Genomic DNA, 27,221 nt, shown 5'->3' with positions numbered 1-27,221 from the left:
CACTTACATTCACATGTTATATCAACAATCCTACAAAGTAACTTTGGTAGCAAAGTAAAGTCACTGCTGTAAAAAACTGCTCATAAACTTTTAATCACTTCAGAAAGCAAAAAGGTAGTTCATGGAAAGAAAATGCTAACCATTGCTTATCAGATAAAACATACTGACCGACAAAAGTTATATCACAGAATAAATAAGGCGTTTTTAAGCATATGCTGATCTCAGATATGACCTCAGATGTTTGTTGTTGCTTATAGGTTTTACGTGACAATATTTGATAAATCATAAATGTTTCGCAAGAGCGTAAAGATACATAAAAAATTTATATATGCAAGCGCATTGAAGTTTAAATTTTGAAAAAAGATTTTATTTTAGAACAGATTTTATTTTATTCTGAAAACATATTTATATAAGAAACACTCACAAATATGTGAGTGTTTTTTACATTATTATTGGTTTTTATATGCCTCCTTAGGTTTTCAGTTAAATTCAACAACAAAACGAAGTGCTAGTAAAGAGAATTTAGTACATTTTATTGTACAATGAGACCTCAGTTGTGTTAGATTTCCTGTATTAATATACCATTGAATTTAGTGTACTATTGCTTATTCTAAAGACCAGGTATAATGATTAGAAAGGATTTTAAACTACTGTTTGTTTTTTTAGATAAAAGTAAGATTGGTTTGTTTATTCTCTCTGCTTTATTTGAAGTAGTCATTACCACAGCAACTGCAGATCTTGAAAAATATACCTTCTTTCTTTAAACTTTGAAGCATATCTCCTTTTTATACACGTTAAATTAGAATTTATAAAAACTTTAATATATATAGAAAAAGGTATATTTCAAACTAAATTTCATAAAAAACGTAGTAGGGTTCTGCTATATCCAGAGGTTTGTGTTAATGTCCTGCAGAACCTACTAGACTGGAAAAGAGCTTTTGCTTTAGCCTGAAACAAATGAGCAAGATAGGAAGGTTAAAATAACCTGTTTTTTATTTAACTCATAAATGAACAGAAGGCAATACTTGGGCGACAGACGAACCTTCCGTACTTGCCGGTATTTGAATTGACATAAAATAAAGTCAAATTAAAACTTAGGTAATGCAGTCTGAGACTACATACTATACAAGAGACTGACTACCTAAGTTGGTTCTAGCAAGATGTTAAAGCCAGAAAAACTTGGCAGAGCTGGCGAGAGTAAGTAACAGCAAGGCGAGACTACCAGGAGCTCTAACCCTAAAACTCTCTGCTTAAGTGCGCAACAACTAACTTGCATCCTGACGAGTACAAAGGAAGGAAGGTATTTTGTATGTAATTATGGCAAAGCACACTAGGGCTATCTGCTAAGGGGAGGGATGCCTTCGTGGCGGACTTTCTAAGGCAAACTGACTCGTATACATGTTACACATGGGGAAAACCACGAAAACACCCATGCAGCCAGCCTGTTCTCGGGATTCGAACCTCGGACCGAGCTACCAGTGTTCAGCGACTTTACCGCTCGTCCGCTGGTGGGCTACAAGGAAAGGAAGAAGTTAAAGTAAAAGTTCAACTCAAAATAACTACTTAAGTGACATACTATCTTACTTTTTTAAAACAATAGACACTTATGGGCTGGGATCTGCATAACTAAAAACTAACATAAATGATAGCAAAATGAAAAGCAAGGTATTTTCGATGGGCTGTAAATTTGGGAATTATTTCTGAATCGAACCTTTTATCAGTGGTTGAAAGCAGTAAAAAATTGCATCGCCATTTTTCAATAATGTTTTACCTTAAAACTTTTGGCTCACCAGCGGCCGAGGGGTAAATCTGGTAATTCTGACCTAGGTTCAATTCCAGGGGAACAGGCTAGCTTCACGGACATTTCCGTGGTTTTCCCCGTGTGTAACGTGTATACAAGCCAGTTTCTCTTCCTCCAAGAAAGCCTCCCTCCCCTTAGGCAAATAGTCCTAATGTGCTTTGTCAAAATTAACTGAACCAAACCATAAATGTTGTAGGGAACCATCGATAACCATAAAAAGTAATTGACAAGATACTTAAATTAAGCCACGAGATGCAGTATATGTCTTTAAAATTTCACATTTTACCCTTCTATTTAGATGACTTCTTTCCTGATCTTAAAAAAGAGCGCAATAAGCTGGTGGGTATTTTCATTAGGGCATTTCTGATATTAAGAAATGTCATTATGGCTATTGAAGTCTCAGTTTACTAGTTGACTTCTGCTGGGCCTTAATTTAAATGTTTAATTTAATAATTTAAATGTTTTTAGTAACAGTAATATTCATATCGTCAAGAGCAGCAGAAAGTCGTATACTTCTATCTATTAGTAATGTTTTCTTCGAGGCACAAATAAATTTACATATACTAATGTAAATTTCGACTATCCTACTTCAACAGGCATTTCCTCTGCCTTTTGCTACATTTTTTTTAAATCGAAAATCTAAGCTCTGAAAAAAACTCTAAGATATGCCTATAGTGCTTAACATGAGAAGCCCTGCTTTAAAAATAAGACAGATTTGAAATTTAACCTATTGTATTCCGAACAGTTTGAAATTTTTGTTAATAAACATGCAAGTGTTTCATATAAGTCTCAAAGTTCCCAATTTCTGCAACATGTAAGTATTCCAGTGCCATTTGTGTTCAAGTGGGCTGGCTGCTCTCCACAAACAAACATGTAAGTACTCTAAAACTAAAAAGAAAATTACATTAATGATTGACTGGTGGTATCTTTTAGAATCAAACAGAAACCGTTAAATGGAATAAGCCATTCTGATGTTCGCTATATGAAATCAGGAGAGCAATGAATTCTTTATTTTCTTGGGCTGAGGCAACACTACTTTAGAACAGCGTGTTTGTAGACGTCGGCATTATCAGAAACTTGCCAATAAAATACTTAAACGGAAAATTCCATGGAATTCGAATAGAAACTATTAAATAGAATAATGAGCTCTGATATTCGCTATATGAAATCAAAATATTATTAAAATCTCAGTTTTTTTTTGGAGTGATGTATCAATTCATAGGCATAGCGCATTCATAGACGTTAGCATTTTCAGCCTCTTGTTAAGTAAATCACATTAAAAAATTTCTATATTTCCGAATACGTGGACTTCTGCTCTGTTTTTGGTTCTATTAATTTCCGTAACTCCGTGATTCATTTAAGCATCTTTTTACGAACCCGGTAGTTTTATCTTTTTTCTGCGGTCTCAATTCGTCGTTTCCTCCAGCTACTTTATGTAAAACCACCAAAGCTAATTTTATGTTTGAAAGATTTATTAACTGAGACATCAAAAAGTTAAAGGCTCAAGTTACTCTTGCACTTTCTATTCTTAAAATACACAGATCCTGCATTTGTATAAAAATATCTCTCGAAACGAAATGCACTAAAAATAAGAGTGGTGTCATAAATACTATAAGTGGCACAAAATCGGATACTGGAATTTACCGTTAGTGATATGAATCGCATGATAAATGCATTCCTGTTACAATCTGGAATCAAAAACAGAAATATTATCATGTCATACATTATCATTCGTGGGACAAAGAAAAATTAAAAATTTGAAGTTCAACCGCATCAAAGTAATATACTTTAAAACTTTCAGACAGCATTAAAAGATTTTTCAGTATGTTTTCTATGAAAGTAAAGCTATGAGAAAATTGTATATACCAAGTGAACGGTAATCACATTAAAAATTTTAATCACTATGATCCTTTTTGAAACCTTTTATAATTTTGCTTGTCACCTATTCTCGAGGTTGGAAATAATTCTTAAATTGAAGTAACGGTTAGCGATGAAATCGCAATTGAAAGCAAATTTTTCATTGAGAATTTAACCCGGAATCAGCGAAAAATATTGGGTGTGGATGAAGCAAAGGAAGAAAAATAAGATATACAGTTCTGGATAATTTCATCCTGTGTTCTGTTTCTAATGAAACAATTTTAAATATTAGTATTCTAGATTTAGAGTATAATCAAGCAACTATTGCAATTATTCAGAAAATAAATTTTATCAGGTTTCTTAATATTTGTTTAAATTGCAAAAACATAAGAGTTCTAGACAATCATGTGTAGACATACATTTCACTCGCAGCCGGTCCTGAAAATTTAAGCATTTCCTACGTAAAAACACTATCATATATCTAAGCCACTGCCGAACGAATCCTAAAAGCTTTTAACTGACTTGTAGGTATTCTTTGAAATATTATCTCTTCCCTTCCTTCTCATGTTCCCTTTGAACATTCTGACATTTTTAATCGTTAAGAAACGGAATGCATCTAAGAAGGCAAACTATAGTTCGGATACTGTACTGCTCGTCAAAATTAATATAGGGAAAAAAATCTGTTGACGGATTAAAAGTTTCGCCAATGACCAATGGTGTAATTATTTACGTCAATTAGCTGCAACTAAATTGCATAAACGGACTTCTAAGACATAGGTTGGAGCCGCTTAAGCAATGAATTCGTAGACAGCCTGGTTAAAAAGTGGCCAAGAGCAACAACTGTGTCCTAAGACCGTTTTCTGTCATTGTTGCTCGAAGAATCTATACATGACTACAATTAAGTTGGTTTCAGAATGCCAAAAGAATTTAAATCAGTTATTCTACTGCCGCACAAAGACTTCATGAGGTTAGACTCCATGCGAGAAAACCAGCGATTTGGGTCCCAGTCACTTTATCTTCCACCAGGCATTGCTTAAGGTGGGGCCGTCATCATGTTTAATCGAGCCAAGAGAAATGGAACAGTGAAACGTTTGCTGACGAGTCTAGATAAAGCCTAAACAGTGATTCTAGGCATGTTTTGAATTACAGAAAGCGAGAACAGGTAACTGGTTTTCCCTGATACATGAAAGACACCCCTTGCGGAAGGCAGTTCCATGCTTTGGAGTAGAATCATTATAAATGGGAGGCCCACCAGCGGCCGAGCGGTAAAGTCGCTGAACACTGGTAGTTCGGTCCGAGGTTCGAATCCCGCGAACGGACTGGCTGCATAGGTATTTTCCTCATGTGTAACGTGTATACGAGCCAGTTTCCCTTAGAAAATCCTCCACGAAGGCATCCCTCCCCTTAGGCAGATAGCCCTCGAGGCTTTGCCGTAATTAAAATAACCTAACCTAAACCATTATAAATGGCTTGTCGAGCAGCATATCTCTACGGAGGTTTTGTAACCGGTTATAGATACATGAACGAGATTTTAGAGTTCCATGCAAGGCCTTTTAGGAGTGCTGTTGGCCTAGACGTTTTGCTAACGGACTAAGATGATGCCGTTCCGCATCAATCACCTCTAGTGGCAGAATACTTGGAAACAGTAGATATAAATCAAAGGACTGGCGAGCTTACTTACCGGAATTTTGATTTCCGATTTATTTGACTATGGCAGAGCACTCGAGGGCTATCTGCCTAACGGGTGGAATCCCTTCTTGGACAATTTTCTAAGGTAAACTGATTCGTATACATGTTAAAAATGGGAAAAACTACGAAAACGCCCATGCAGCCGGCATTTGAGCTCAGGACCGAACTTCTAGTTTACTTTGAGACTTTGTTGGTTATTCTGGCATGCAGCGGGATATGCACTACTTCTGCTCTCTCCGGATTCCTAAATGAGTCCCTTTAGGTTCCTGACGTATGTAAAAGTCCAAAGATTAAACTTCTCCAGGTGAGATAGCCTTGTAAAAGAAAAGACACTAGTTTTCAGCGAATTTACCGCTCAGCCGTTGGTGAGCTTATCGGTATTGAAACGGATTGAATATGTATGGGATGTCTTAAACCGTCGAATATGAAAGAGCCAAATGCTTCGCAGGATTTTTCAAGTTCTGAAAAGTGTATTTTCAGAGGAATGATGGGCAGTTTCATAAGAGTCGATCAGCAGTTTTGTAAGTTCTTTCCAAGATACTTGTTGCTTTTGTATCACTTTTAATAATTTTTCAATAAGAATTAAGTTTTATTCTAGTAATATGATTTAATTTGGCAAGCAGAGTATGTTTACTTCTGAGTCATTTCTCAAATGAAGAGATTTATTAACAGTTGGCGAATGGGCAGTAATTGAGGAGAAGAAAGACGAAGATAATTTATTACACCATTGCCTATAGTAGAAGAGCTTTTCCACTGCAGCAAAGAAATACTTATCTTCGCATTAAATAAATTTTTAAATCTTCATGGCTACTGTATAAATATTTTTCATAACTGTAATTTTGTTTTTGGCATTTAATATATTTATTCGTTTAATTGCTTATTGCAAAGCACACGAGGGCTAATTGCTTGAGAAGGTGCAGCCAGCTCGTTCTCCGAAACTGAACGCAGCTCGAGTTTATCGTAATTCAATAGTCTTATCTACTTAGTTTCTGCTAAGCCTTGTTGTTTAGGTTTAGTTTAGTATAAATTATCATGGAATACTTTCTTTCGAATTAAACCTATTTAATTTCATAAGGATTTGGAAATATGAAACCCGAACATGTGTCTAGAGAAACCAGTAAGGAATTGAAGATTTCCATTCTGAAGATTTACAAAGCCTTCTTTCTTGTCTCCAAATATTACGGATTTTATGCAACTAACCGTGACTGTGGGAAAATAAGCAAGTTTGATCTAACAAAGCTCAAGTTAAGAATTTTTTATCCATTTTTCATTTTCAGTCCTTTTGATAAGTAAAATGAAACGAAAGTTAAAACTCATTTTAGACCGATTTTTTTCATGTTTTAAAGGTAGGCGTTTGTTAATTTTACCATAATCATTAAAACACATGTTATTTAGCTTTAATATGCATTTGGAGGCAATATGAAGTGCGCCATTCATTTTTCGTAATCAAGCAATAATTATTAAAAAAAAAGACTTGATTCACATTTGGACGATTTCTGGTTCTTCAACAGTACGCTAATCTATTAGCTGTAGAATAAACCAAGCATGTACCTTAAGTGTAAGGAAAAAAAGGTTGATGGACTGGATTGTAGTAGAAGCGCTTTCAAAGATTCAACAGTATCGCCTTTTTCGGCAGCATTCACTTTCTGCTTTAGGTTGCAGCTGAAGAAAGGGTTACTGTTGAATCGCTGAAAGCTAAAATGTAATTTATTTCAATCAATGTTGTTTTTCTTTTCCTCAGTTTTTAGCTACCATGCAAGTCTTTCCTATTTACTGTAATCAGAGGTAGCAACAATTTTGTTTTTAGTTTCTCCTTGAAGCTAGAGTTTAATCTCTTTAGTGAGTAAATAAAGAAAGGCAGAGAAAAAAAATCAAATTTATAATTGTTTTCTTTTTTTTTTTCCATTAGTCTCCTGAGGCTCTAGGTTAAAGACTGAGATAAAGCCCTGAGAAGAACCTTTATGCTTTGCCTTAATTAAATAAACATTTCTTTCAATATGAATCAATGGTACTTACATATTATTCCGTGGGCATTGAGACTCTCCCCGGGCAGTATAATTTAGAGTCAGCTATGGATATGCGTGACGTCATAATTCATTCAGAATGTCTGGGCTTTCGTTTGATGTAAATGCGATTGATTCTCGATAGGCAACCTTTTGTTTTTATGAACAAGGGTGTAAAGTAGCTGCTATTTTTATTTGCATAAAACGAGTTCGAGGGCTGTGAAATCACATTTCTGACTGCACTCCGCTTCATTTAGAGCAAGTTGAGATAATTAACATCTGTTGAATGAGGGGGAAAAACAGCTGAATATAGCTAACAAAACAGAAATAGATTGAAACAATCAAGGAAGTGGGTACTCATAGTATTCTAAACAGAGCTGCCCACCAGTGGCCGAGCGTTAAGGTCGCTTAACACTGGTAGTTCGGTCCGAGGTTCGAATCCCTCGAACGGGCTCGCTGCATGGGCGTTTTCGTGGTTTTCCCCATGTGTAACGTGTATACGAGCCAATTTCCCTTAGAAATTCCTCCACGAAGGCATCCCTTAGGCAGATAGCCCTAGTGTGCTTTGACGTAATATCAATAAACCAAAACAAACTAAACAGAGCTTCCGGTAAAATCGTAGGGCCTAACAAAATATAGAAACCGACAAAAACCTTTTTACTAAGTGCGAAACGTAGCGGGGCGAGTGGAGTTTGCAGAGATAGTGATGAAGTTTTTATTGTTAGATTTACAGATAGAACTGCAGCTCAGAATTCCGCAAGCTTTCATGGTTCTATAGTTACTAACTTTCACGGTCGACGGGATAAGACGTATGTACCAAATGAATTTTATGATAGTAAATGGATAATTAATCTTCGTAAATGGATAATATTAAATGAAATATGCGCTTAAAAAGTTTTTTTAGAGTTAGTAAAAATCCGCCTAATAATATTGTGTTAAAATGATATAACAGACTAATCAACGTTCAATCTTCACTTAATATATTTTAATTACGCCGTGTTTATTATTAACTGAAATATACAAAGAAGCACTATTCCAACTTATCTGTAATAATCTATTCTTTTGCAGGTACATTAAGTGCTGCATCAAAAGATATAAACTACCTCAGTGAGCAGTCAAGCCCAACTAATATGTATATATTTAAAGAGCCTTTTAGATATAGCATGCAATGCAACATAATTTTGTCTGCTTCACGTATTTGGATATCAGAAACAATCAGTTGTTCAGAAACACTCTCGTACAAAAATAAGACATACAGTGGTCAAAATAAAAGGAAATATTCTACGGTTCAGTACACTTACTTCGCAACACAGTGTCCTGCGGTCACGACATGTCTCCAGGCTACCAGAGCTCCGCCGCATCGACTGCCGCCCACTTGGATAAAAGCCTGAAAATTTAAGCAGATGTTAAAAGCACAATTTTAATTTAACCAAAACCAGCGGACCTCTCTTCGTTTTTGATATTGTCGGTATTACCGAAGATAAGCGATTAATCACCAAATTATACAGTAAACCCAAACCATAAGGAAGACTAAGTTATAAGAATTGTCAAAAATCACATATTTTTTGTTCTTTAGTTAGACATAGTTTCATTCAGATTTAAAATTACGACAATTTAAAATTTACTATCAAGTCAAAATGAAGCTATTGCATTATTTATTTTACTTTCCAGCTGAATTTGGGAAAATGGGAATGGAATGAAGTTACATAATTCCGTAGTAGCCATAAGGAGATGCAGTGTGGAAAGTTGCCAGAAAAAGAAATACTTTCACATTGGCAACTGGTTCGCTGCTTCAAAAATCATATCTCTCAAAGAGAAAAGATATATCTACTAATGGTCAGAAATGTTTTATGGCCACTTGAAAAATAAAACATAATTCTTTTTTAACCCTTTGTTGCATCATGTCCACTCTAGTAGACAAAAGTTTAAATTTGTTTATTCTTCTGTAAATGCCTTAACAGATTCCATTCCTGTGTTTATTCAGTTTATATTATTAGAACTTTCAACTGTCGATCATAGATGGCTGTATAGCATCACTAAGTAAAGCACTGCTATTTGGAAAATGGCTGCTACTTCTGTTTCCAAGTTAGTACAATTTTTCATAGTAAACATTATATAATAGTGCTTACATTTTCTTATACTGCCATTTTTTATTCATAATTAGTAATTTTAGACATTTTGTAAATGTCAGTTTGAGAAAATTTCGGAGTGGGTAGATAAAGATTTACCGAAAAGAGTGAATTGAAACTCAAATGTAGTGCTTATCAAGTCAAAACACCACTGGAAATGTTTATGTTTGGCAAGGAATTTCTAGAACATTTGACATTTGAATCCAATAGGTACAGGTTACAAAACCGTAGCAAAATGAATTCAATCACAGTCGACGAAATGAAGTTATTTTGGAAGATCTGTATGTACATGTCAGTTGTAGATTTACCATTTAGAAGATGGTAATGATCACTGCAAACAAGGCAGGAAATGATTTCAAATGTAATGACCGTAAATAGTTGGGAAGAGATTTGTATGCATGTACGTATATTCATGTTGTCCACTGTAGTGAACAAACTGTAGCAATTATTTAAAACGAAATTTGAATAAAATAATTTTTTTTTATTGCTAAGGTTATTTTAAGTAGAAAACATACAAACATTTTAGTTTAACTTCTCTAGATTATTTGTATGCAACAAAGGGTTAAAAAGGAATTTGTATTTTTGGAAATAAAATTTTTCCCTGTATTTCCGTTAAAATTGCATTATTAAAAGATCCTTTTTTATTTTTGTTTTAATTTTTTATAATTAATTTTTTATTTTTTACATGGGGTACTGAAATCATTCGTCGCCAGTGCAAAAACCAAGCATGTACCTTATTTTTTCTCTGTCTAGATAATAAACAGTCTCTAGCACCTGGTGGTCCCAGAACTATTGTGATAATACAATTTATCTTGAAAAAAATAAGCAATATACAACCTTCAATAAAACATTTACTATCTTTTTACTTATAACTTACTTATGTGCCTATATGAAGTGTTCGGAAAAAGGTAGCAACAAGCTTTATTTTTTAAATAATTATCCTAAACAATATTCATCGTTGATACTTATCGGTTATCATATTTTCTTGGCGACAAAATATTTCCAGTGAGATTTTGGTCAAGATTATCTAATTTTTAGTTTTTTGTCTATAAGAGGTATATTCGTGGTGACGATCGCCCGCCAGTGCCTAAACACTTGTGATACGACCAGGTTCGAATCCTGGAGAACGCGCTGGCTACATGGGAATTTCCATGTGTAATTTGGATACGAGCAAGCTTCCCTAAAATGCCTTCACAAAAGCATCCTTCCTTACAGGCAAATAGCCCACCAGCGGCCGAGCGGTAACGTCGCTGAACACTGGTAGTTCGGTCTGAGGTTCGAATCCCGCGAACGGGCTGGCTGCATGGGTGTTTTCGAGGTTTTCCCCATGTGTAACGTGTATACGAGCCAGTTTCCCTTAAAAAGTCCTCCACGAAGGCATCCCTCCCTTAAGGTAGATAGCCCTCGAGTGCTTTGCCATAATCTAATAAACTAAAAACCAAACCTTACAGGCAAATAGTCCTCAAATTGCTTTGCCTTAAGTAATTAACGTGACTTCACCTGGTGACAGTCATTTGCAATTTTTCGTCTCACGTTTCAGTATATCAATTTCGCTCGTTACTTTTCTTTCACTTTAGTAGCAACACATTAATTAATAATATCAAGCAAATACAGTTTATAGAACTTTCCTTCAATGAAACTAAATGCTTGCAGCTGTCTTTCAAGAGATTGGTGTTCACCTTTGGTCGATAGCTAGACCACTGAGAGCTCTATTTTTGTTATTACGTGCTTCGTCATTAGGCACTACACGGAAAGAAAGGATGCTCCGTATAAGATTTTTTAAGGGAAATTCGCTCGTATCCTAATCACACACGGGAAAAAACACCAAAACACCCACACAGCTTTACCATCCCTGGACCGAACCACCAGTGTTCAGCGGCTTTTACAGCTGCGCTCGGGCTCGAATTCCTGCAAAGGGGCTGGCTGCGTGAGCGTTTTGGCATTTTTTTTCTCCTTGCGTAAAGTGAGTAAGAGACTGTTCAGCTTAAAATGTCTTCCGTGAAGGCCTTAGGATGATAGCTCTAGCGTTACGATACCATAATTCGAGTAATTGAACCGAAATGTTTTTTAGAATTACTAAAATATCACTAGAGAAATCTTGTAGTTAAAATATCATGTGCAGGAGAATGTGGTATAACCAATAAGTTTATCATTCGACTCTAGGCAAGTTTCTCAAAGTACGAAAAATATTTTTTATAAGAATAATTTTTAACACCTAGGGTGGAAAAGTTCCTTAAGCAAAAAAATGTAATTGATTTCACTAGCTCAATGCCAGTTAGTAAGATATTCAAAAGGCTTCAGCAGAGGGAAAAACAGTTGCATTTGTAAAATTTAGAAATATGTATCTTTTAACATGCTTTTTATGTAAATATAACAACGGATAAATTAAAGAAAAGAAAGATTCCGAGATTTGTAAATTCATAAGACTATATCTTCAGAAAAATAACAATGTATTTTTTCATGTTCCTATTGTAAGCATTTCCTTAACTGTCAGAAATGACAAATTAGCAAACGTAGAATTCTATTAAAAGGAAAGTTTAAGACTAATATAAGCGAGATTTTAAGTTTGATGCATATATCTTTTATTGTAACATCGTTCATTTCATAATCAGTCATTTAATAAACAATGGATAAAAGTTTATTCCAGACTGATAGAATTGGGGAAGTAAATTGTGCATTTCGCATATAAACTAGTCCAGTATGAATATCTGATATTGTTTGTCCTTTTTCTCTCTTTGAATTCCATAAAGTAATTCATAAAAAAGAAAAGAGTATTTAAATCATAACTAAATTTATCCCTAACGCAGTCTTTGATTAACAATTGAAGAAATTTACAGTATGGAATTTTCGGTGCCGTATTCTTTGCATCAAAAATCTAAGCAAGGCCAAATAAAAAAGCATTGGAATTACCTTGTTTCCGGAAAATGCCTTACCTGAACAACTTTCTATTTTTAATGCGTATTGCCTTTTCCTACCTGATCACCGGTATATTTTTCTACGTAATAAAGATACATATAATTTACTTACCTATGCTTGCTGGAACAGCCCCAACAAGTAGCAAGTACTTGCAGCAAATATTTGGGTTTTATTTACTCAGAGAATATGCAAATTGAACATGTTTGTTACAACTTGTTGCTGAAGAGCATTCTGGTTATGTGAATCGAATTTTGAAAGTAATTGTAGATTAGAAATTAAGCAAATTCCTCAAAGCCGCTGGTACAGAATGCCTGTAAATTGTAGGATGGGTATGATGGTAAAGGAAGATTATTGCATTGGTGGAAAATGAAATAAATGGCAAGACCAAGAAGCAGTTATAAGTATACAAAATTTGATGCTTTGATTGCATAGTCTGGTTTACAGCGGGAATTAGTTCCACTCTTACCAGAGCTTATCACGGAATATCACGAGGGGCCTCACACATAAGGGCTCATCAAATTGTTCCACCATAAAAGTGTAAACCTTAAGATATGATACAATAAAAATAAGAAAATAATGAGACGCATTGTCTCTGAAATCTCACTGGCGAGCCAGGATGCGATAACAAAAGACTATCATTGGCCTATTAGGGGTGTGGCGGTAGTTCTGGGATTCCTGCTGAGCTACTGAAAGTTTTTAAGTCCAAATTTGCAATAAAATTAATTTAAAGGTTATACATTTTTGTCTTGTCTCTGGGTGTTTGCGCTATCTAAGAGAAAAGCTGCAAATGGCCTATTATTCCCGTCTTCTTCAAGTATTTCGTAAGCGAAAATATCTGCAAAGACAAAATTTGAGAAACATGTCTGCACATTTAAAATATGGCGTTTGATCAAATTTCGCACCAGACGGGTAAGTGTGGCGCTAACAGCGCCACTATGAACATACAAATTACGTTTGCTTTAAATACGCGATGTAAATTTCATGTGCTTTATTTATCTCCTATACTGGGCTTTGTGAGCGAGATTTGAGCCAAGAATGCCTTTAAGGAGACAAAGAAGGCAGTATCAGCAGCTTAACTGGGTTTGAATGAGGCCATCTAATAGGGCTGAATTCCACCGACATGGCACCCGACCTAAGGAGTGTCAATCCAAGCGGTATATGTACCATGACAGCAGGCAAATTAATTAAAGAATTTTCAAAAGAGTATGTATATACAACATAGGTTTTACATTAAATTACTACATGCTGCACTGTATACTAACTAATGACTAATAATAATTACAGTAATGAAACTTCATGTTGATTACAATAAGGAAAGGAGGGCGTGGAATAGGGCTACGAGAAGGTGGGATTCCTTTTTGTGATAGTAGTAATGTGAATGCAGAAAAACTTGGCAAGAATGCATCCATTGCATACGTGTGGGCAGCAATGGTCACGGGAAGGTATTATCTCAAGAAGGCCAAGGTCCGGTTGCACACATGCCAGCATTCAAAGGGTGCCGCTGTATTTGTTTCATGTATGTGGCGCATCACGCTGCAGCTACAGCAGATATTCTAGTTTTATTGGCACTAGAATGACACAGCGAATTGTAACAAATCGTAGGTACAGCTCCGATCCAGACGCCCTGAAGCAGCCATACCATTAACTCCAAATACTGAAGCGACCATACCACTAACTCCGAATTCCGCCATCTGCGATTTCGGTGGTGTCAAGTTAGAGCTCATTGTTGTGTTCTCAGATGAGAGCAGTTTCTGTCTTGGTGCCGATGATGGCCTATGTTGGTTAGAAGAAGGCTAAATGAGCGCTTAGATCCAAGCTGTCTGGCGGCTTAGACAGACACATTGGACCTACATTAAAATATATGGTCTGGAGAGCAATTTCCTAAGACAGCAGGAGCACTCTCGTCTTATTCCCCACTCTTGGACAGCAAATTTGTTCATCAGACTGGTGACTGTACCAACTGTACTTCTGTTCTTGAGCCAATATTCCAGGGTAGGGAACATTTACAATTGAATTACGTTCGTCCCCATACCCCTACTATCACCCAACGTGCTCTACAGAGTGTTGACATGTTGTCTTGGCCTGCAAGATTACACGATCTCATTGAGCACATATGGAACATGATTGCAAGACAGATCCAAAACCATCCACAACCAGCTGGGATCATTGTTAATTTGACTGACCAAATGCATCAAAAATGGAACTCCATTGCACAAAATGATATACGGCACCTGTAAGACATAATGCATGCACGTTTGCATGCTTGAGTTTTTAACATCGTGGTGAATGAATCGGATATTAATTTAGCAGCATTTAAAATTTGAAATGGCTCTTCTCGCCCATACTTTGACTTGTGAGTTTGAAACATTAATCAAATAAATTTGTTTCCTAGACAAAATTCTTTGCATTTCATTTCTCTAAACTAATTTCTTCTTGGTGTTGAGATTTCAAATTCCATCAGTGTATATGCATTGGAACTGCTTAGTAGTAGTAATCTTACCATATATATGTTAACTGAACCGCAGTTTAGCTGCATGATTAATACTTTGTATGTACCTAATAATGCCATTTTCTTTCTCTATCTATTAATGTAACCGAATATTAAAAAGCACATCGTTAGTGAAGAGCTAACTACTGGAGTGGAAAGTGATATCCTACTGGAAGAGCTAGTGGGTAGTGGAAGAGCTAACTACTGGAGCGAATCTTATTATAAACTGCGTATTTATTTATTTGTTAATATTTTGCTATAGCAATACTTATTAATAATTTTAGCTTTTTGCAAGTCATGCTAGCTAGAAAAATCTTTCTTTCCTACAAACTTTAAGGAAAGGAAATCTGTTCTTTTCCCACCTCAGAGATCATTAAACATTACAAGAGCTACTAAAAGTTTGAACATAAAAACGATAAAATTTAACAGAATGGAATATTTTGCATAATTATATTTAAAGCAATTAAGCATTCGACTAACCGAACATGGCATTCATACTAGCACAGATCATATAATCTGAAATTTTTGTATGCTGAGAAATGCTTTAATGGAGGATTTTCTAAGGAAAATTGACCCATATTTATGTTCCACACGAGGGAAAAAACGGAAATCTAATACAGAAAATCCATTCAACCGGCAGAATAGAATCTGAGACGAACTGCCAATGTTTCGCAGTTTTAGCAATTCGGGAACTGCTCAGCTAGAAAGATTGGTTCGGACTGTATAGGCTTGGCGACATTTCAGAGGAAGGGAAAGCTCATAGTGACGTTACAAGTCCGAAAAATTATATAATTCCTATGCAGTCAACAGGTTTGCGGAGTTTGAATCCGGGTCAAACTATCAGTGTGTCTTTTCATTCTGCATACCTGTATGCTGTATTTATTTTCTTTCTCGAATCACTGAAATATTTAAATTCTTTAAAAATTAGTGCCTAAATTTTTTTTGTTTGAACACAAACTCGTTTTCTTGCGCCCTCTTTTTTTAAACCTAGAAAACTACATTTTCTTATTTATTTATAAGAGAGCTAAAGTTTTCCAGCATCTTTAAATAAATATGAGAAATCTTCTCACATCACTGAGCAGATGTTTTAGTTGCATGGGGACAGGGACCGGCTCGTGGACATCATGTTTACGAAATACGTATCAAATGAAATCTTTGCTTTATAAATGGCATCCGATAGCATATACTAAGAAAATCACGTAAGCATTTTCTGCGTTTCGTTTGAAATCTTTCTTATTACAGGAAATGTTAAAACTATAATGCATAACATAATACATGCACTACATTAATGATCATGAGCTAACGCTTATGAGTTAGAAGTCTTCTGGAATTGAGAAATCAGAATGGTAACAGAACTGAATTCTGAGAGGTTTGTTTGTGGTTGCTTAAAGTAGTTAGAAATTGAATTTTTCTAATGACTTGAAGTCTGATGTTTGATAATCCTGATGTTTGCTTGAGGCATACTCCGGCCCACCAACGGCCGAGCGGTAAAGTCGCTGAACACTGGTAGTTCGGTCCGAGGTTCGAATCCCGTGAACGGGCAGGCTGCATGGGTGTTTTCGTGGTTTTCCCCATGTGTAACGTGTATACAAGCCAGTTTCCCTTAGAAAGTCCTCCACGAAAGCATCCCTTCCCTTAGGAAGATAGCCCTAGTGTGCTTTGCATTAATTAAATACATCACATCACGCTTGAGGCATACTCCAGTAAGTGAGGTAGTATCAGTGTCATATGATTTTAAACTTCATCTTAATATCTGTAACAAATAAAATTTAATAAAATTATAACCGCAATCATTATAATACCTATATTTATTATTTGCAGCATGCTTTGGGAAGACATGAATTTATTTTTATGATTATTCTTTTAAACGTTTCAGACAACAATTCGGGAATAGAGTTCATTATTTTTTCTACGGTCATTTTAAAGCCTTAGGTTTCAAACATTTTCGAAAATCTTAGGTACAGTTACTTTTAAACGACTCTTCGAACTCAACGACAATGGCCCATGTTCTTTTTATTTTCATCGTGCAATTGCAAAATTTGTAAACATGCATTATTTTTTTAGTTGATTATGGCAAAGCGTATTATCTACTTTATTGGAAAGGTACCTTTGTGGAGGACTTTCAATACTTACGTATTATACCGTTGACAGTAAAATTTGGCTACCATCGAACCACGAAAACTGGCAGAGATCCCACCAGAGTTGCGCTAATCGCTCCTGTGAAATTCTGAACAGCATTTCTATCTGCCAGCTCTTACAATAAAGCATTCATCACTCTCTGGACAATCCACCAAATAGCCACCGCTGCGAAAGTATTCGACCCGTTCGTTTTTGCGATTCTCGTAAAATAGCTTTCCTCGATTTCTACTACTGTTATACTAGTTCTTCCGGTTTTATCGAAATGCACTGCTTAGAATGTTACGAGTACAAAATTCCTGCGATAACTACTTCAGTCTATTACTATTTTGTCGGCCTTATTCAGCTGTTCTTTTCACCATTCAACAGTTGTTAATTTTCTCAAACAGCTGTATATGAACTGGAGTGCAGTTACAAATCTGGCAGCCTTCGGACCATGTTCATTTTCGAATTCATATTCTTTTGTTACGATTTTTCATTTTCCAGTTATTTATCCGTGGTTATGTAAAACTAAAACTCAAATGCTATGAACGTGTTGTGATATTACTTTTATCCATAATCGGGGCTAAATTACGTTGTTTGGTGATCGTCTACGGGAAAATACGTTCGATGGGATGTCAGACTTTGTGATTGTTGGCTCATATTTACGTTACATGAAGAAAAAAATCACGATACTCCCTCATTCGTCTGGATTGGAGCCTTGTTTGCATATCAGTGTTCAGATGTCTCATTTTCTATATCACTGGTAAGCGAAACGGCATTAAGAATGCTCTGTTTAATGTTTGCTGCTTATGGTTACTTGATATGAAATTGTGAACTACCCGTTTAACATTTTCAAACAATTGCTTTTTAAATAATACTTTTTGATGATCCCGAGATCTTTAAAATTTTACATTATTTTAAAATCACAGCCGGTGCCCTTTTAAAAGCATTTTTTGGTATTTGTTTATTTTCTGTTTTATCCTTTGTTAGCAATAAATTAGATGACATAGAATTGCCGTTAGATCGTTTTACGCTAGTAAGAAATGTTATCTTCATTGGCATGTTTCACTTTACAACTGCCGGAAAATTTTTCATATTCGGAAATGATATGCAAATATGAGTTTTATATTAGGACTCAGGTTACAAATGCTAGTATGGCTGTAGCTGGATATGCCTGTTTTTAGTTTTGGTGATGTTAACTATTATTGTTATTAGTGCTTCTTATTTTGGTTTGGAGATATTAATTCGTGAGTGTTAAAGGAATGGTTTTGGTTTGGTTTATTTGATTATGGCAAAGTGCTCGAGGGCTAACTGCCTAAAGAGAGGAATGCCTTTGTAGAGGCCTTGCTAAGAGGAACCGTCTCGTATACGCGTTACTCACCGGGAAAACCACGAAAGTGCACATGCAGCCAGCCCGTTAGCGGGATTCGAACCTCAGACCGAACTACCAGTGTTCATCATTTTTACCGTTCGGCCGCTGGTGGCCCCGTTAAAAGAATGAAGTCAACAATAATATTAATAGATGATTAGAGGCACTTATGTTTTTCCTACAGTAACAAAATCCCAGTGTAATGAACTTGGCTGAGTAAAATTAACTAAAAAGAACTATTTGCATTTTATAAATTTAATTTTTGTAATTTTTTAATATTTTAATATATATATATATATATATATATAACATATATATATATATATATATATATATGTTTCTGTTTTTCAACATTCTGTTTATTAATTAACAACTGAGCTGCGTTACTAGCAGTAATTGTGAGATAAATAACTTATTTCTTACCAATATATTAAAATCGACTTTATTTATATTATCAAAAAAGAAATAAACTATGCTGCGCGCGCATTTGAATAATTTTTTTTTAAAGTTGCAAAATAATAATAATAATAATAATAATAATAATAATAATAATAATAATAATAAAAAATAAAGGTGAATTAACTAATTAAACACGCAAATCTCTCTGAGAAGTGCTAAGAGCAAAGGAGTTTTAAATTACTCACTGAGTTTGTTATTTGAATGTAGTGTTTCAGGTTTGACAATGAGTATAAAAATAAAATATAAAACGGTTAGATTAGATTATCTGAATATAGATAGCCTACTAAGGAAAATGCTTTCCCTGAGAACCTTCGTAAGAAAAACTGACTTGTATTCAAGTTACATGGGAGAAAAACCACGAAAACAAGCAATATAGCCACTCGATTAGCCTAGGCTCGAACCCGGATGGAACACCAAGCATTCAGCGGTCTTAACCACTAGGGCACTGGTAGGGGTATAAATACAAAGAACTACTGGATTTTACTCGTGTTCGGATACTCACAGTAACAGACTAATTGTCTGAGTTCCTATGTGACTTTCTGTATAAATTATATTGTACACAAATATGAACAATTTTCCTTAGAAATTCCTATGCTTAAAGGCCATTTTCAAGCTTTTGTTTATTTGACTTTTTCCTCTTTGACGTAACTGCTGAATTAGTTACCTACTTATCTCAAGATCGGCGTATATTAACTTAAAAATACGAAGTTTTGTAGCATATGCAATGAATAAAATTTACATTTTTAACGGTTTTGCATGCTACGAAGTCATACATAAACCATGATGGTTCATACATAAACTTTTGCACAAACATTACAATTTTGTAATTGAAATATTAGTAAGGTTAAAAAAAGTGGCCTCGAAGTTTTTGTTTTGAGTTATAACCTTTATAAATAGAATTATAATGAAAGTAATTTAATTACTTTAAATTGAAATTAATTTTACAATGAAACAATAAAATATTAATTGTTAGAGAATGTTAAAAGAAGTAAAGTGCTTATAGTGTGTATCGAATGTTAGTGTGAAACGTTAATCATTAAAAATCAAATGTTAGCCGTTGAGTAAATAATATTACCAGCCAAGGGAACTGTCCAAAAGCAGCATCTTCTCCTCCTACAATGCGACTTGTTGTGGTTGAACTTCTACCGCACACTGCAAAGAAGAAACAAATTTCAAACAGTACAAACCTTTCAAACAGGTAGTGGCTGATACAGTCAGTAAAACTTTCTTATGGCAAGGACAAAGGCCAGTTCTTTGCAATCAAATGCAAGCGAAGGTAACTAACTATAAATTTTAAATGAAATTAGCATTGTGAAATTTATGACATGAATTTTATAAATTAGAACTGAGATATCTGATTGAAAAGCAAAAAACAATCACTCCTTAAGTTTCTGTAAATCTTTGTTGTTTTAATGACAATATATTAATTTTACTGACAATTATAGTTATAAAAAACAACTTGTACTTTTTCAGGGTACATGAAGTTCATGTCTAGAAATGCAATGATTATTAACTTTCTTTAAGTTTTTCAGAAACAAGGATAATGTGTATAGAATCTAGCTAAAATGTATATTTAGATTCTTTTTTTAAGTTTCTCGGAATAAAGATCTTATTAGACTCATGCTAAGACAATCAACTGTATCTTGTGATCTTGTTTTGGGCAAGAAAGATGTGTATTTATGCGCAACAGTTCCAAAAACTAAGGATACTGAAAAGTTTCTTAGAATAAATTCAGGTTTTGAAAAACAAAATCTCAATTAAATTAACTTTTCATGGCCGTAGCAGATAATCCCGTTTGATTCAATCATGCAGAAATCTCAAAATAACAAATTAAAACCGAAAATACATGAAATTTTATAAACAAGGATTTCTAGCTTCAGAACTAAAAATCTAAGGTTAGATTAGGTTACGTTATTTAATTACGGCAAAGCCTCGAGGGCTATCCGCCTAAGGGGAGGGATGCCTTCGTGTAGGACTTTCTAGGGGAAACTGGCTCGTATACAAGTTACACATGGGGAAAACCACGAAAACACCCATGCAGCTAGCCGGTTCGCGGGATTCAAACCTCGGACCGAACTACCAGTGTTCAGTGATTTTACCGCTCGGCCGCTGGTGGGCTAAAAAACGAAGGAAGAAGCATAAGTCTACAGCAAGCCGATTTTGATATTTAACCTCACTGAACACCGAGGGAGTGAAACTTTGCAGGCACATCCTTATAAGGTAAAATTTTATGTCTCAGCAAATGAAAACTAATTAAAAATTTACCTACTGTATTATTGTTATAAACCAGTACTTATAACAGATTAAAGAGAAATTACTTTCAGATTTATGTTGTCATTTTTCTTCGCATCAGTGGCTAAATTGAGGTATCATTAAAAAGTCATAGAATAAAGTGATGTTACAAAGTTTAATTACATCAAATATTTCCTTCCCATCCTCTCTCTTACACCAGAAGCGCTTCCTTTCTTTAACAGAAAACAGTAAAATCAAATTTTAAATAAATTAAGCTACTGTATAATAAAAATTTATAGTGATGTATAGTAATATTTCGATTCAAATAAGTTAGGAAACTCTTGCTGAGGGCACTTTTGACGCTCCTTGTCGATTGATATCAAGAATAACGTCAAAATACAGAATAACAGAAGTTTCTTAGTGACACAGTTATTAAATTTTTATTGTATTCACACTTACCAAAGCTTAATAAGAAAGTGTGCTTATAAAATACATTTCAAGGATTCTTTTTGCTTTCTGAAAATTTTGCTTAACCGTTTTTAAACCCTTTTAGAACTTCCATTCCAATTTTACAACACTTTCACATCATACCAAAATGACGTGACTCAATTTTTAAAATCACTGGTCTAGAGTTTTAATTGTCTACGAGTTTCTGTTATAATTTTAAACAGTGAGAAGTCTTTTGTTTTAAGTTATTAGCCCAAAAAGCCTAATAGTCTCTAAACACGATTTTGCTTTTAATGTAAATTCTTTTATTCACTTTAAATACTGTCTTTTGTTAACGTATTTTTTCACTTTTCATTCACGTCTGCTGCCATACGAGAAAAGGTAAGATATTTATCTCATACTTAATCTGGCTGTTACTGATTAACATAATAGGCTATTTAAAAAGGATAGTTGCAATTCTTAAGAATATTATTTCTCTTACATTTTCTTCTGGTTGATTTAAATAAAAATGCTTTTAATTTACAACAATAGAATGATATAATTAAAAACATTCAATATTTTTTTATAAGAATATTATACATTTTTTCACTTTTCAAATGTACAGAAGAATATAACGTTCTTATGTTAGTCTAAATGTACATTCAACTAGTATCCTGTAAAACGTTTCGTTATACCCCCTGAGTCGTCTCTACTGATAATTTCTACTGATACACCATATTAAAAATTAGGCAACCGTTAAAATCTAAAAGTTTTTCAAATTTTTATCGTTTACTTATTTTATCTTTAGTTTTGAAAATATAAGTTTGGGCTACTTATGTATAGGTCTTACATAAATTGCTTTTAAACTTATAAATTAGGAAGATGTAAAGTTGTATATCATTGTTATATATTAATGCAGGAAAGGGAAAAATATGCAGAACTTCGCACACCGGACCTCCCAAATAAACACTGAGGGGGGGCTTCCAGTTACACTACGAAGTCATGCGAGAAAGTGGAAGAAAAATACCTTATAAAGTGATGTTTTCATACTTATTTCTAGCAGTGTTTTCCTTTTATAATCAAGGAATGTGACAAAATATTCATAATTTATAGAGCGTTCTCATTAAAATTATTCTGTCTCGCGAAGGAAGTAGAGATTTTGGAGAACTTTTATGACTTATTTCCTAACCTTTCCCAAGTAGCACACGACGTTGCAAACTGGTCCGAGAGGTTGCAAAGTGGTCGTGGTAACTTTTACGAAGTCTTTACAACGTTGCGAAGACGCAAAATATTTGCCGTTGCATCTTGGCAATTTGTCGACGTCGTTGAAACGTCATGATATGACCGCTTTTAGACGTGGTCGTGTTAGCATCTTTTTCATAGTTCATCAGCGTTACTTTTAGAATGAAAAGAGACTAAATCTGCCTTTTCAAGAATCTGAAGTCGGCATAAGATTTATTTTGTGATGTTTCATTACTTTATTTCATCTAAATATATTAATCTAAAGTAGATTCATTTAATGAAATATAAATTTAATATATATATACTTGAATTATTAAATTTAATTAGTACTAAAATACGTGCTAAATTATTGTTTAAAATTTTGAAAAATAATTAATACTTAAAATATTTTTTATAAATATTATAACAAAGTATTTAAAAATGAAACTAATCTATAAAGTAAGTTGCATTTTATGTTCTATAAGAAGTTATGCATTTTATATATTAAAAAAATTATATTTCCGAAATCAATGCAAATCACATGTTAGCAATTATTTCACTGCTAAAATATGACTTTATTTATTATTTTTGAAGTAAGGAAGAATTTATTTGAATTAATATGCTGACATAATATGAAACATTTTACCGCATACAGAGCAAAAAGTACAATTTTCGCGAAGATGTATACACGGATAAAGATAGGACGATTTTAAGACTTCCGAGAAAATGTCCAATGTTAAAAGACGATGCATATCCATGCATTTTCAAGTCTGTCCGATATATATAACGAAAAACTCATCGACGGTCAGGACAAGTAGAAAGGAAAAATTAATGGAAAAGGAGAAAGAAATATTAACAATTAATGGAAAACGACAAAATTAATGGCTTTGATAAATTACTAATAAATGTTGACATCAAAATTAGAGAAACTGTGAACAAAATTACGAAATTCATTACCTAAAAAAATTCTGATAAACTGTTTGTTATGTTTTTACGTTTTCCCCGTGCATTCAAAAATGCTTGGTTTAATCCTATTATTACGGTACACTCGGGATTTGGCGACATTGACATTACAAATGTTTTAGCGAACCCGGTAAATATTTTTTTTTGTAAATTTCGTATTTTGTGAACATAGTTCGTAATTCTATTCAGTTGAAATAATTCTTCTAGACCATTTTAAAAAGATTCTATTAAATTATCAGAAAAACCGTCGAAAGGTTTAATGCAATCGAATAAATCGCTGAAACGTTGCACTGAATTGCTGTTCGACATTCCATGTATATTATTTACTGGATGATTATATAAACGAACATATGAGCTCAAGGCTTGCGCACTTTGGCTAGCTACCAAATTCGAATAAGTTAGTAACGGAACAAGTTAGTAACTGCGCGATAATTTGACTCCATCTTATTTTCAGGAATATTTTCTTCACGCTTTTGTAATTCACCGTCGGAATTAAATACTGGAGAGCTTCAATACAGAAAGAGAACAACGTACAAAAATATAATGATGGCAGTTTATTTTGAATTGAGGAGAATTGAGGAATTTTTTGTGAATATCTGCTTGCAACGTGCTAAAATCGTCTATACAGTTAAATAGTGTTCTGTTTTGATGTTTTATGACTTTCCGGTGATTAAAATTATATTGCGGTTTTTCAATCTTCAGTGGCTCCAGCGGTGCAATATTTGGATACACGGATTATCGTTATATTTGGATACACGGATTCGGTTATAACGTCCTAAGTGCTATAGCGTATATCATTCATATTAATCGATTATTGTGTTCATGATACAGGTTGGTGCTCAGACTATGCGCATATGATCGAAAAATAGTGTTAAGGAAACATTAGCATTACTATGAAATATGGTAATCTATAACTATGCCATACTTAATAGTGTAGTATTGAAAAACACTAAATATTTTTTTATTGATTGCAAATTGCAGTTTTATTACTTGTCGTTTGGTAGCTTTCTTCCAAACACTTTGTAATTCGAGTTTTTTTTAAACTAATAGACATACACAACGGCAATATTTATCTCAATAAATGAATGCTGGAAATTAGGTTTAGTTCTTGATTAAATTTAAGTGTATTCATTATACTTAAATAATTATATTAAGTAAGTCATTTAAGTATAGTATATTCATAATTTAAGTATATTCTTCGCTTACATTTTATGTGCTCGTTATTTATGTAACGAAGAAATTCATAATAAATAGGAACAAAATGTTTTATCGTGTGCTATTTAACGAAGAGCTTACTTTAACGTACTTAGCTTACTATCGTATACTGTATTATTTAAATTATTTCTGTACAGTATCAAAAGGAAAGTTATTGATTATAAAAAGTGCCTGAAATGATCATTGTAATCTAGCACTATTTTAAAATGTAGAAACTAAAAATAAATAAATACATTAACATATGATCAAAAGAAATGGTGCTAAAACATAAGCATTATTAGTAAATACTGCAATCCATAATTATTGCACTTTTAGTTGCTTACTATTTAAAAAACACGAATAATTTTTTATTAATTAGTAATTTTAGTTCTGTTACCTTCCTTCTGCTTATTTATACTTTCAAACACTGCTAGTTCATGTTTTTTCCTTAAATAGTGCTGTCATGTATGTTGTTTGTTAGGTTATTATGTTATTTTAGATATGCATATGAAGTTTTTTATTAGATTTAGATATATTTTTGTATGAAATACTTTTGATCACATTTATTAACTATTTTATACAGCGTTTCATTTGGATATCTTGGAGATATAGAAGTTAATGGTTATATTTTTTACTATAAAAAGCGAATAAATTTATACTTCAATAATTCAGGTAAAATACTGATTATGCTGCCTTATGAACCACTTTCTAATTTATCATGACGGGGGCAATTTTCAATGTCTCTGAGATTTAACAGAAATAAATGTGATAATGCTGTTATAATCAGAAACGCTCTTTTTTTACCCATATATATATCTTTACTTTTATTTATGTCTAATTGAGTTTTAGTTACTTAAAAACTACTATTTATGCTATATATTTATAATAAACACTTTAATAATTACTCTCACTTAAGGAAAAAAATGACGAAATCTTAAAAAATCGTAACTTAAAATTTTAGTTATTTAAAAAATATAGTTTAAAATACTGAAAATAATTAAGGCTATTATTAATTATGTATATTTAGTCTAAAAAGAAATTTAAAAACTATAGTTTAAAGTACTGAAAATAATTGAAGCTATTATTAATTATGCATATTTAGTCTAAAGAGAAAAAATTGTATTATCTTCTGGTTTTCAGGAAATGATAAAATATTTAAGCTTTAGATAAATACAAGGAACACAAAATTTAAAAAAAGAAGAAAAATATATTAATTATTAAGCTTATTTTTCTGCACAAATCAATATGTAACATAAGGACAATATGTAACGACATTTTCACAACTGTTGCAAAAAGGGTGGAATTTTGCGAACATTTAGGCGTCGTGATACGATGCTTTCACAACCAAAATATCACCTGCGAAAGACGCAATAACGACGTCTATGCGACAAAAACCTCATCTGCAAAGACGTAATAAAGACGTCCTTGCAACGAGTGGATGTTCGCGGACAGCTGGGCGTCTTAAAGACGACATATTGCAACGTTTTTGCAACGAGATCCGCGACGAGTTTGCAACGTCGTTACGACGTTGCTGTGCTACTTGGGTTCCTTACTTATAAAACTCTGAAGTGGTCAAACAACGCGTGAACACTATCATGAAAAACGTAATAAAAAATGATACTGAATATCAATGATCTGACACCAGTGCGTTTTCTTGAACACTATAAACCACTGTGATTCATTAAAAATACGAAGTTTTCATAGTGCTTGACAAACTAAGTACTTTTAAAACTTAATATGAAGAAGGTAGAGGCACTGTTAAGTTTAAATGGTAACAGATGAATTAGGTTAAACAAAAAAACTCCGAAAGTTAACCTGCTTTAATAACCTATCCAGAAAAACTATGTACTGCTGCCAGGCAAAGTGATTTTGCTTTGTTATCGAAGAGTGTGAAGCTAAAAATAAACATCTGGGAAGCTGCGGTCTTCAATTCTTATATTTCTGTATAGTCGTATTGACCTTTTTTCTCATTTATGTCCAAGTAACACTTGCCCACCAGCGGCCGAGCGGTAAAGTCGCTCAACACTGGTAGTTCGGTTCGAGGTTCGAATCCCGCGAACGGGCTGGCTGCATGGGCGTTTTCGTGGTTTTCCCCATGTGTAACGTATATACGAGCCAGTTTTCCTTAGAAAGTCCTCCACGAAGGCATCCTTTCCCTTAGGCAGATAGCCCTAGTGTGCTTTGCCATAATTAAAATACCACATACCAAGTAACACTTAATAACGATAAAAAAATTATGATCATCAAAGACATGATCAGATTGTATTACGCATTACAAAAATCTTTATTATTTCTTAAATTAAATTTATTCCAGACTGTTTAAAATTAAGTAACATGCTTTATAAATATATCTCCT

The 27,221-nt window shown here is 33.8% G+C and overlaps 1 protein-coding gene across 2 annotated transcripts in view; it reads right to left on the bottom strand.

Annotated features, from left to right (window-relative positions):
• The window catches only part of LOC118199025 (trypsin-1-like), a 124,930-nt gene that overhangs the window by 10,801 nt on the left and 86,908 nt on the right, over positions 1–27,221 (bottom strand). For both annotated transcript variants that reach the window (XM_035370838.2, XM_035370906.2), the window contains 2 exons: positions 19,905–19,981; positions 8,652–8,737 (listed from right to left, as the gene is read on the bottom strand). In XM_035370838.2, coding sequence (XP_035226729.1) covers positions 8,652–8,737; positions 19,905–19,981 — 163 coding nt within the window. The remainder of the gene's footprint in view (positions 1–8,651; positions 8,738–19,904; positions 19,982–27,221) is intronic.

The sequence above is a fragment of the Stegodyphus dumicola genome, chromosome X2 (genome assembly GCF_044657685.1).
Source record: "Stegodyphus dumicola isolate Sdum_Otavi_A_Nest chromosome X2, ASM4465768v1".
Classification (NCBI taxonomy): domain Eukaryota; kingdom Metazoa; phylum Arthropoda; class Arachnida; order Araneae; family Eresidae; genus Stegodyphus; species Stegodyphus dumicola.
This window is presented reverse-complemented; position numbering and strand designations above follow the sequence as displayed.